The 12,482-nt window shown below is 55.3% G+C and overlaps 1 protein-coding gene across 1 annotated transcript in view; it reads right to left on the reverse strand.

Annotated features, from left to right (window-relative positions):
* reep3b (receptor accessory protein 3b) overlaps positions 1-12,482 on the reverse strand; it is a 51,466-nt gene that overhangs the window by 8,678 nt on the left and 30,306 nt on the right. Inside the window, exon 6 of the mRNA XM_071394747.1 lies at positions 364-523. Within this exon, the coding sequence (XP_071250848.1) occupies positions 364-523 (160 nt within the window). The remainder of the gene's footprint in view (positions 1-363; positions 524-12,482) is intronic.

Genomic DNA, 12,482 nt, shown 5'->3' on the forward strand with positions numbered 1-12,482 from the left:
CCTATAGAGGACACTGCTTTAGACCAGGGCTCATAGGCACCCTACATCCTATAGAGGACACTGCTTTAGACCAGGGCTCATAGGCACCCTACATCCTATAGAGGACACTGCTTTAGACCAGGACTCATAGTGAACAGGGAGGGTTAACCATGTTACTCAACACAGCTATAGAGGATGTTTGAGGAAGGTGGAGAACAGAGTCTTACTGTGGTATAAATGGCTCCCCCTTCAGATCAATGATTAACAGACCAGTGGAAGGTACTAGGTGACGGGTTCATTTAAGGACCTGTGTGTGTGTGTGTGTTGTGGTGTGGTGTGGTGTGTTGTGGTGTGGTGTGGTGTGGTGTGGGGAACATGTCCTACCTGTTCTGTCTGTCGAGTTTGCGGCGAGCGCCCTCCTGCTCACGGCAGGGTTGCCGGCATGGGCTGTATAGATCTGATTGGCTGCTGCGTCGTCGAGGGGAATCTGAGTCAGGTCGTGCATGCTGAAGCTCCTCAGCTTCTCTGTGATCGCCCCCTGGCCCTACACACACACACACACACACACACACACACACACACACACACACACACAGAGTTAGGTCACCACTGGGATAACACTGTCCTCTAAACCCCCCTCCTCATGACATCATGGCTCCAGTATCTTACTGTGCTCTGACAAAATACAGTAACATACTGAGGAAGTGTTTGTGTTATTGTGCTCTGACAAAATACAGTAACATACTGAGGGAGTGTTTGTTATTGTGCTCTGACAAAATACAGTAACATACTGAGGAAGGGTTTGTGTTATTGTGCTCTGACAAAATACAGTAACATACTGAGGGATTGTTTGTTATTGTGCTGCGACAAAATACAGTAACATACTGAGGGATTGTTTGTTATTGTGCTGCGACAAAATACAGTAACATACTGAGGGATTGTTTGTTATTGTGCTGCGACAAAATACAGTAACATACTGAGGGATTGTTTGTTATTGTGCTCCGACAAAATACAGTAACATACTGAGGAAGTGTTTGTTTGTGTAAAACAAATTTCCTAGAATCTATTGGCAGTGTTTATCATAGTGTTTTCAAACAGCTTCTAACAACGCAGAACCTTTTCCATAACAGAACTGAGGAACAGACAGGATGTGGACCATCATGAAGGGAACGTTAGTGGTTGTGTGTACAGCACAGCTTGACAACATCACACAAAACACCAAAAAGATAAAAGACTAGCAAACACCATTAAAAACCGATGAATAGGTGAATCTATGAATGATCTGAGTAGGGCTGGGCGGTATACTGTTATAGAGAAATACCGGTATTGATACACGGCCTGGTTTGGGTTTTTAACTTTACCTTCTATACCGGGTATTTGAATGTTTGGTTTGTTAAAATGTGATAGCAGTGTGTAACGTCCATGTTTATAGTTTACTCCGCTACTGGAGTCCTCTCTCTCTCGGTGACGCCTTCCGCTCAGACCTAGCCCCGCCCCCTGTCACTCAAGGAGCACATTGGACGTTCCTCAACCACGTGACCCTAACGTTCAGTCTGCCTGGTCAATGCAGCACATTAGACGTTCCTCAACCACGTGACCCTAACGTTCAGTCTGCCTGGTCAATGCAGCACATTAGACGTTCCTCAACCACGTGACCCTAACGTTCAGTCTGCCTGGTCAATGCAGCACATTAGACGTTCCTCAACCACGTGACCCTAACGTTCAGTCTGCCTGGTCAATGCAGCACATTAGACGTTCCTCAACCACGTGACTCTAACGTTCAGTCTGCCTGGTCAATGCAGCACATTGGACGTTCCTCAACCACGTGACCCTAACGTTCAGTCTGCCTGGTCAATGCAGCACATTAGACGTTCCTCAACCACGTGACCCTAACGTTCAGTCTGCCTGGTCAATGCAGCACATTAGACGTTCCTCAACCACGTGACCCTAACGTTCAGTCTGCCTGGTCAATGCAGCACATTAGACGTTCCTCAACCACGTGACCCTAACGTTCAGTCTGCCTGGTCAATGCAGCACATTGGACGTTCCTCAACCACGTGACCCTAACGTTCAGTCTGCCTGGTCAATGCAGCACATTAGACGTTCCTCAACCACGTGACCCTAACGTTCAGTCTGCCTGGTCAATGCAGCACATTGGACGTTCCTCAACCACGTGACCCTAACGTTCAGTCTGCCTGGTCAATGCAGCACATTGGACGTTCCTCAACCACGTGACCCTAACGTTCAGTCTGCCTGGTCAATGCAGCACATTGGACGTTCCTCAACCACGTGACCCTAACGTTCAGTCTGCCTGGTCAATGCAGCACATTAGACGTTCCTCAACCACGTGACCCTAACGTTCAGTCTGCCTGGTCAATGCAGCACATTAGACGTTCCTCAACCACGTGACCCTAACGTTCAGTCTGCCTGGTCAATGCAGCACATTAGACGTTCCTCAACCACGTGACCCTAACGTTCAGTCTGCCTGGTCAATGCAGCACATTGGACGTTCCTCAACCACGTGACCCTAACGTTCAGTCTGCCTGGTCAATGCAGCACATTAGACGTTCCTCAACCACGTGACCCTAACGTTCAGTCTGCCTGGTCAATGCAGCACATTAGACGTTCCTCAACCACGTGACCCTAACGTTCAGTCTGCCTGGTCAATGCAGCACATTAGACGTTCCTCAACCACGTGACCCTAACGTTCAGTCTGCCTGGTCAATGCAGCACATTGGACGTTCCTCAACCACGTGACCCTAACGTTCAGTCTGCCTGGTCAATGCAGCACATTAGACGTTCCTCAACCACGTGACCCTAACGTTCAGTCTGCCTGGTCAATGCAGCACATTGGACGTTCCTCAACCACGTGACCCTAACGTTCAGTCTGCCTGGTCAATGCAGCACATTGGACGTTCCTCAACCACGTGACCCTAACGTTCAGTCTGCCTGGTCAATGCAGCACATTGGACGTTCCTCAACCACGTGACCCTAACGTTCAGTCTGCCTGGTCAATGCAGCACATTGGACGTTCCTCAACCACGTGACCCTAACGTTCAGTCTGCCTGGTCAATGCAGCACATTGGACGTTCCTCAACCACGTGACCCTAACGTTCAGTCTGCCTGGTCAATGCAGCACATTGGACGTTCCTCAACCACGTGACCCTAACGTTCAGTCTGCCTGGTCAATGCAGCACATTGGACGTTCCTCAACCACGTGACCCTAACGTTCAGTCTGCCTGGTCAATGCAGCACATTGGACGTTCCTCCAGGTAACACTGTTGACGACAACAATGCTGTTTTCACTTTGCTTCTTAATATAATGATTCCAACAGTGCTCATGTTGTTTACCGGGCCTGGACCGAGGCTCTGTCCCAGCTAGCCTGCTCATGTTGTTTATCCAGGCCTGTACCGAGGCTCTGTCCCAGCTAGCCTGCTCATGTTGTTTATCCAGGTCTGGACCGAGGCTCTGTCCCAGCTAGCCTGCTCATGTTGTTTATCCAGGCCTGGACCGAGGCTCTGTCCCAGCTAGCCTGCTCATGTTGTTTATCCAGGCCTGGACCGAGGCTCTGTCCCAGCTAGCCTGCTCATGTTGTTTATCCAGGCCTGGACCGGGGCTCTGTCCCAGCTAGCCTGCTCATGTTGTTTATCCGGGCCTGGACCGAGGCTCTGTCCCAGCTAGCCTGCTCATGTTGTTTATCCGGGCCTGGACCGAGGCTCTGTCCCAGCTAGCCTGCTCATGTTGTTTATCCGGGCCTGGACCGAGGCTCTGTCCCAGCTAGCCTGCTCATGTTGTTTATCCGGGCCTGGACCGAGGCTCTGTCCCAGCTAGCCTGCTCATGTTGTTTATCCAGGCCTGGACCGAGGCTCTGTCCCAGCTAGCCTGCTCATGTTGTTTATCCAGGCCTGGACCGAGGCTCTGTCCCAGCTAGCCTGCTCATGTTGTTTATCCGGGCCTGGACCGAGGCTCTGTCCCAGCTAGCCTGCTCATGTTGTTTATCCGGTCCTGGACCGAGGCTCTGTCCCAGCTAGCCTGCTCATGTTGTTTATCCGGGCCTGGACCGAGGCTCTGTCCCAGCTAGCCTGCTCATGTTGTTTATCCAGGTCTGGACCGAGGCTCTGTCCCAGCTAGCCTGCTCATGTTGTTTATCCGGTCCTGGACCGAGGCTCTGTCCCAGCTAGCCTGCTCATGTTGTTTAACCAGGTCTGGACCGAGGCTCTGTCCCAGCTAGCCTGCTCATGTTGTTTATCCGGGCCTGGACCGAGGCTCTGTCCCAGCTAGCCTGCTCATGTTGTTTAACCAGGTCTGGACCGAGGCGCTGTCCCAGCTAGCCTGCTCATGTTGTTTATCCAGGCCTGGACCGAGGCTCTGTCCCAGCTAGCCTGCTCATGTTGTTTATCCGGGCCTGGACCGAGGCTCTGTCCCAGCTAGCCTGCTCATGTTGTTTATCCAGGCCTGGACCGAGGCTCTGTCCCAGCTAGCCTGCTCATGTTGTTTATCCGGGCCTGGACCGAGGCTCTGTCCCAGCTAGCCTGCTCATGTTGTTTATCCGGTCCTGGACCGAGGCTCTGTCCCAGCTAGCCTGCTGATGTTGTTTATCCGGGCCTGGACCGAGGCTCTGTCCCAGCTAGCCTGCTCATGTTGTTTATCCAGGTCTGGACCGAGGCTCTGTCCCAGCTAGCCTGCTCATGTTGTTTATCCGGTCCTGGACCGAGGCTCTGTCCCAGCTAGCCTGCTCATGTTGTTTAACCAGGTCTGGACCGAGGCTCTGTCCCAGCTAGCCTGCTCATGTTGTTTATCCGGGCCTGGACCGAGGCTCTGTCCCAGCTAGCCTGCTCATGTTGTTTATCCGGGCCTGGACCGAGGCTCTGTCCCAGCTAGCCTGCTCATGTTGTTTAACCAGGTCTGGACCGAGGCTCTGTCCCAGCTAGCCTGCTCATGTTGTTTATCCAGGCCTGGACCGAGGCTCTGTCCCAGCTAGCCTGCTCATGTTGTTTATCCAGGTCTGGACCGAGGCTCTGTCCCAGCTAGCCTGCTCATGTTGTTTAACCAGGTCTGGACCGAGGCTCTGTCCCAGCTAGCCTGCTCATGTTGTTTATCCAGGCCTGGACCGAGGCTCTGTCCCAGCTAGCCTGCTCATGTTGTTTATCCAGGCCTGGACCGAGGCTCTGTCCCAGCTAGCCTGCTCATGTTGTTTATCCAGGCCTGGACCGAGGCTCTGTCCCAGCTAGCCTGCTCATGTTGTTTATCCAGGCCTGGACCGAGGCTCTGTCCCAGCTAGCCTGCTCATGTTGTTTATCCAGGCCTGGACCGAGGCTCTGTCCCAGCTAGCCTGCTCATGTTGTTTATCCAGGCCTGGACCGAGGCTCTGTCCCAGCTAGCCTGCTCATGTTGTTTATCCGGGCCTGGACCGAGGCTCTGTCCCAGCTAGCCTGCTCATGTTGTTTATCCGGTCCTGGACCGAGGCTCTGTCCCAGCTAGCCTGCTCATGTTGTTTATCCGGGCCTGGACCGAGGCTCTGTCCCAGCTAGCCTGCTCATGTTGTTTATCCAGGTCTGGACCGAGGCTCTGTCCCAGCTAGCCTGCTCATGTTGTTTATCCGGTCCTGGACCGAGGCTCTGTCCCAGCTAGCCTGCTCATGTTGTTTAACCAGGTCTGGACCGAGGCTCTGTCCCAGCTAGCCTGCTCATGTTGTTTATCCGGGCCTGGACCGAGGCTCTGTCCCAGCTAGCCTGCTCATGTTGTTTAACCAGGTCTGGACCGAGGCTCTGTCCCAGCTAGCCTGCTCATGTTGTTTATCCAGGCCTGGACCGAGGCTCTGTCCCAGCTAGCCTGCTCATGTTGTTTATCCAGGTCTGGACCGAGGCTCTGTCCCAGCTAGCCTGCTCATGTTGTTTACCCAGGTCTGGACCGAGGCTCTGTCCCAGCTAGCCTGCTCATGTTGTTTATCCAGGCCTGGACCGAGGCTCTGTCCCAGCTAGCCTGCTCATGTTGTTTATCCAGGCCTGGACCGAGGCTCTGTCCCAGCTAGCCTGCTCATGTTGTTTATCCAGGTCTGGACCGAGGCTCTGTCCCAGCTAGCCTGCTCATGTTGTTTATCCGGTCCTGGACCGAGGCTCTGTCCCAGCTAGCCTGCTCATGTTGTTTATCCGGGTCTGGACCGAGGCTCTGTCCCAGCTAGCCTGCTCATGTTGTTTATCCGGGTCTGGACCGAGGCTCTGTCCCAGCTAGCCTGCTCATGTTGTTTATCCAGGCCTGGACCGAGGCTCTATCCCAGCTAGCCTGCTCATGTTGTTTATCCAGGTCTGGACCGAGGCTCTGTCCCAGCTAGCCTGCTCATGTTGTTTATCCGGGCCTGGACCGAGGCTCTGTCCCAGCTAGCCTGCTCATGTTGTTTATCCGGGCCTGGACCGAGGCTCTGTCCCAGCTAGCCTGCTCATGTTGTTTATCCAGGTCTGGACCGAGGCTCTGTCCCAGCTAGCCTGCTCATGTTGTTTATCCAGGTCTGGACCGAGGCTCTATCCCAGCTATCATGTTGTTTATCCAGGTCTGGACCGAGGCTCTGTCCCAGCTAGCCTGCTCATGTTGTTTAACCAGGTCTGGACCGAGGCTCTGTCCCAGCTAGCCTGCTCATGTTGTTTATCCAGGCCTGGACCGAGGCTCTGTCCCAGCTAGCCTGCTCATGTTGTTTATCCAGGCCTGGACCGAGGCTCTGTCCCAGCTAGCCTGCTCATGTTGTTTATCCAGGTCTGGACCGAGGCTCTGTCCCAGCTAGCCTGCTCATGTTGTTTATCCGGTCCTGGACCGAGGCTCTGTCCCAGCTAGCCTGCTCATGTTGTTTATCCGGGTCTGGACCGAGGCTCTGTCCAAGCTAGCCTGCTCATGTTGTTTATCCGGGTCTGGACCGAGGCTCTGTCCCAGCTAGCCTGCTCATGTTGTTTATCCAGGCCTGGACCGAGGCTCTATCCCAGCTAGCCTGCTCATGTTGTTTATCCAGGTCTGGACCGAGGCTCTGTCCCAGCTAGCCTGCTCATGTTGTTTATCCGGGCCTGGACCGAGGCTCTGTCCCAGCTAGCCTGCTCATGTTGTTTATCCGGGCCTGGACCGAGGCTCTGTCCCAGCTAGCCTGCTCATGTTGTTTATCCAGGTCTGGACCGAGGCTCTGTCCCAGCTAGCCTGCTCATGTTGTTTATCCAGGTCTGGACCGAGGCTCTATCCCAGCTATCATGTTGTTTATCCAGGCCTGGACCGAGGCTCTGTCCCAGCTAGCCTGCTCAGGTTGTTTATCCAGGCCTGGACCGAGGCTCTGTCCCAGCTAGCCTGCTCATGTTGTTTATCCGGGCCTGGACCGAGGCTCTGTCCCAGCTAGCCTGCTCATGTTGTTTATCCGGGTCTGGACCGAGGCTCTGTCCCAGCTAGCCTGCTCATGTTGTTTATCCAGGTCTGGACCGAGGCTCTGTCCCAGCTAGCCTGCTCATGTTGTTTATCCGGGTCTGGACCGAGGCTCTGTCCCAGCTAGCCTGCTCATGTTGTTTATCCAGGCCTGGACCGAGGCTCTGTCCCAGCTAGCCTGCTCATGTTGTTTATCCGGGTCTGGACCGAGGCTCTGTCCCAGCTAGCCTGCTCATGTTGTTTATCCAGGCCTGGACCGAGGCTCTATCCCAGCTAGCCTGCTCATGTTGTTTATCCGGGCCTGGACCGAGGCTCTGTCCCAGCTAGCCTGCTCATGTTGTTTATCCAGGCCTGGACCGAGGCTCTGTCCCAGCTAGCCTGCTCATGTTGTTTATCCGGGTCTGGACCGAGGCTCTGTCCCAGCTAGCCTGCTCATGTTGTTTATCCAGGCCTGGACCGAGGCTCTGTCCCAGCTAGCCTGCTCATGTTGTTTATCCAGGCTTGGACCGAGGCTCTGTCCCAGCTAGCCTGCTCATGTTGTTTATCCAGGCCTGGACCGAGGCTCTATCCCAGCTAGCCTGCTCATGTTGTTTATCCAGGTCTGGACCGAGGCTCTGTCCCAGCTAGCCTGCTCATGTTGTTTATCCAGGCCTGGACCGAGGCTCTGTCCCAGCTAGCCTGCTCATGTTGTTTATCCAGGTCTGGACCGAGGCTCTGTCCCAGCTAGCCTGCTCATGTTGTTTATCCGGGCCTGGACCGAGGCTCTGTCCCAGCTAGCCTGCTCATGTTGTTTATCCAGGCCTGGACCGAGGCTCTGTCCCAGCTAGCCTGCTCATGTTGTTTATCCAGGTCTGGACCGAGGCTCTGTCCCAGCTAGCCTGCTCATGTTGTTTATCCGGGTCTGGACCGAGGCTCTGTCCCAGCTAGCCTGCTCATGTTGTTTATCCAGGCCTGGACCGAGGCTCTGTCCCAGCTAGCCTGCTCATGTTGTTTATCCGGGTCTGGACCGAGGCTCTGTCCCAGCTAGCCTGCTCATGTTGTTTATCCGGTCCTGGACCGAGGCTCTGTCCCAGCTAGCCTGCTCATGTTGTTTATCCGGGCCTGGACCGAGGCTCTGTCCCAGCTAGCCTGCTCATGTTGTTTATCCAGGTCTGGACCGAGGCTCTGTCCCAGCTAGCCTGCTCATGTTGTTTATCCAGGCCTGGACCGAGGCTGTCCCAGCTAGCCTGCTCATGTTGTTTATCCAGGCCTGGACCGAGGCTCTGTCCCAGCTAGCCTGCTCATGTTGTTTATCCGGGCCTGGACCGAGGCTCTATCCCAGCTAGCGTGCTCATGTTTATCCAGGTCTGGACCGAGGCTCTGTCCCAGCTAGCCTGCTCATGTTGTTTATCCGGGCCTGGACCGAGGCTCTGTCCCAGCTAGCCTGCTCATGTTGTTTATCCAGGCCTGGACCGAGGCTCTATCCCAGCTAGCCTGCTCATGTTGTTTATCCGGGCCTGGACCGAGGCTCTGTCCCAGCTAGCCTGCTCATGTTGTTTATCCAGGCCTGGACCGAGGCTCTGTCCCAGCTAGCCTGCTCATGTTGTTTATCCGGGTCTGGACCGAGGCTCTGTCCCAGCTAGCCTGCTCATGTTGTTTATCCAGGCCTGGACCGAGGCTCTGTCCCAGCTAGCCTGCTCATGTTGTTTATCCAGGCTTGGACCGAGGCTCTGTCCCAGCTAGCCTGCTCATGTTGTTTAACCAGGTCTGGACCGAGGCTCTATCCCAGCTAGCCTGCTCATGTTGTTTATCCGGGCCTGGACCGAGGCTCTGTCCCAGCTAGCCTGCTCATGTTGTTTATCCAGGTCTGGACCGAGGCTCTGTCCCAGCTAGCCTGCTCATGTTGTTTATCCAGGTCTGGACCGAGGCTCTATCCCAGCTATCATGTTGTTTATCCAGGTCTGGACCGAGGCTCTGTCCCAGCTAGCCTGCTCATGTTGTTTAACCAGGTCTGGACCGAGGCTCTGTCCCAGCTAGCCTGCTCATGTTGTTTATCCAGGCCTGGACCGAGGCTCTGTCCCAGCTAGCCTGCTCATGTTGTTTATCCAGGCCTGGACCGAGGCTCTGTCCCAGCTAGCCTGCTCATGTTGTTTATCCAGGTCTGGACCGAGGCTCTGTCCCAGCTAGCCTGCTCATGTTGTTTATCCGGTCCTGGACCGAGGCTCTGTCCCAGCTAGCCTGCTCATGTTGTTTATCCGGGTCTGGACCGAGGCTCTGTCCAAGCTAGCCTGCTCATGTTGTTTATCCGGGTCTGGACCGAGGCTCTGTCCCAGCTAGCCTGCTCATGTTGTTTATCCAGGCCTGGACCGAGGCTCTATCCCAGCTAGCCTGCTCATGTTGTTTATCCAGGTCTGGACCGAGGCTCTGTCCCAGCTAGCCTGCTCATGTTGTTTATCCGGGCCTGGACCGAGGCTCTGTCCCAGCTAGCCTGCTCATGTTGTTTATCCGGGCCTGGACCGAGGCTCTGTCCCAGCTAGCCTGCTCATGTTGTTTATCCAGGTCTGGACCGAGGCTCTGTCCCAGCTAGCCTGCTCATGTTGTTTATCCAGGTCTGGACCGAGGCTCTATCCCAGCTATCATGTTGTTTATCCAGGCCTGGACCGAGGCTCTGTCCCAGCTAGCCTGCTCAGGTTGTTTATCCAGGCCTGGACCGAGGCTCTGTCCCAGCTAGCCTGCTCATGTTGTTTATCCGGGCCTGGACCGAGGCTCTGTCCCAGCTAGCCTGCTCATGTTGTTTATCCGGGTCTGGACCGAGGCTCTGTCCCAGCTAGCCTGCTCATGTTGTTTATCCAGGTCTGGACCGAGGCTCTGTCCCAGCTAGCCTGCTCATGTTGTTTATCCGGGTCTGGACCGAGGCTCTGTCCCAGCTAGCCTGCTCATGTTGTTTATCCAGGCCTGGACCGAGGCTCTGTCCCAGCTAGCCTGCTCATGTTGTTTATCCGGGTCTGGACCGAGGCTCTGTCCCAGCTAGCCTGCTCATGTTGTTTATCCAGGCCTGGACCGAGGCTCTATCCCAGCTAGCCTGCTCATGTTGTTTATCCGGGCCTGGACCGAGGCTCTGTCCCAGCTAGCCTGCTCATGTTGTTTATCCAGGCCTGGACCGAGGCTCTGTCCCAGCTAGCCTGCTCATGTTGTTTATCCGGGTCTGGACCGAGGCTCTGTCCCAGCTAGCCTGCTCATGTTGTTTATCCAGGCCTGGACCGAGGCTCTGTCCCAGCTAGCCTGCTCATGTTGTTTATCCAGGCTTGGACCGAGGCTCTGTCCCAGCTAGCCTGCTCATGTTGTTTATCCAGGCCTGGACCGAGGCTCTATCCCAGCTAGCCTGCTCATGTTGTTTATCCAGGTCTGGACCGAGGCTCTGTCCCAGCTAGCCTGCTCATGTTGTTTATCCAGGCCTGGACCGAGGCTCTGTCCCAGCTAGCCTGCTCATGTTGTTTATCCAGGTCTGGACCGAGGCTCTGTCCCAGCTAGCCTGCTCATGTTGTTTATCCGGGCCTGGACCGAGGCTCTGTCCCAGCTAGCCTGCTCATGTTGTTTATCCAGGCCTGGACCGAGGCTCTGTCCCAGCTAGCCTGCTCATGTTGTTTATCCAGGTCTGGACCGAGGCTCTGTCCCAGCTAGCCTGCTCATGTTGTTTATCCGGGTCTGGACCGAGGCTCTGTCCCAGCTAGCCTGCTCATGTTGTTTATCCAGGCCTGGACCGAGGCTCTGTCCCAGCTAGCCTGCTCATGTTGTTTATCCGGGTCTGGACCGAGGCTCTGTCCCAGCTAGCCTGCTCATGTTGTTTATCCGGTCCTGGACCGAGGCTCTGTCCCAGCTAGCCTGCTCATGTTGTTTATCCGGGCCTGGACCGAGGCTCTGTCCCAGCTAGCCTGCTCATGTTGTTTATCCAGGTCTGGACCGAGGCTCTGTCCCAGCTAGCCTGCTCATGTTGTTTATCCAGGCCTGGACCGAGGCTGTCCCAGCTAGCCTGCTCATGTTGTTTATCCAGGCCTGGACCGAGGCTCTGTCCCAGCTAGCCTGCTCATGTTGTTTATCCGGGCCTGGACCGAGGCTCTATCCCAGCTAGCGTGCTCATGTTTATCCAGGTCTGGACCGAGGCTCTGTCCCAGCTAGCCTGCTCATGTTGTTTATCCGGGCCTGGACCGAGGCTCTGTCCCAGCTAGCCTGCTCATGTTGTTTATCCAGGCCTGGACCGAGGCTCTATCCCAGCTAGCCTGCTCATGTTGTTTATCCGGGCCTGGACCGAGGCTCTGTCCCAGCTAGCCTGCTCATGTTGTTTATCCAGGCCTGGACCGAGGCTCTGTCCCAGCTAGCCTGCTCATGTTGTTTATCCGGGTCTGGACCGAGGCTCTGTCCCAGCTAGCCTGCTCATGTTGTTTATCCAGGCCTGGACCGAGGCTCTGTCCCAGCTAGCCTGCTCATGTTGTTTATCCAGGCTTGGACCGAGGCTCTGTCCCAGCTAGCCTGCTCATGTTGTTTATCCAGGCCTGGACCGAGGCTCTATCCCAGCTAGCCTGCTCATGTTGTTTATCCAGGTCTGGACCGAGGCTCTGTCCCAGCTAGCCTGCTCATGTTGTTTATCCAGGCCTGGACCGAGGCTCTGTCCCAGCTAGCCTGCTCATGTTGTTTATCCAGGTCTGGACCGAGGCTCTGTCCCAGCTAGCCTGCTCATGTTGTTTATCCGGGCCTGGACCGAGGCTCTGTCCCAGCTAGCCTGCTCATGTTGTTTATCCAGGCCTGGACCGAGGCTCTGTCCCAGCTAGCCTGCTCATGTTGTTTATCCAGGTCTGGACCGAGGCTCTGTCCCAGCTAGCCTGCTCATGTTGTTTATCCGGGTCTGGACCGAGGCTCTGTCCCAGCTAGCCTGCTCATGTTGTTTATCCAGGCCTGGACCGAGGCTCTGTCCCAGCTAGCCTGCTCATGTTGTTTATCCAGGTCTGGACCGAGGCTCTGTCCCAGCTTGCCTGCTCATGTTGTTTATCCAGGCCTGGACCGAGGCTCTATCCCAGCTAGCCTGCTCATGTTGTTTATCCGGGCCTGGACCGAGGCTCTGTCCCAGCTAGCCTGC

Source organism: Salvelinus alpinus, chromosome 3, assembly GCF_045679555.1.
Source record: "Salvelinus alpinus chromosome 3, SLU_Salpinus.1, whole genome shotgun sequence".
In the NCBI taxonomy this organism is placed as follows: domain Eukaryota; kingdom Metazoa; phylum Chordata; class Actinopteri; order Salmoniformes; family Salmonidae; genus Salvelinus; species Salvelinus alpinus.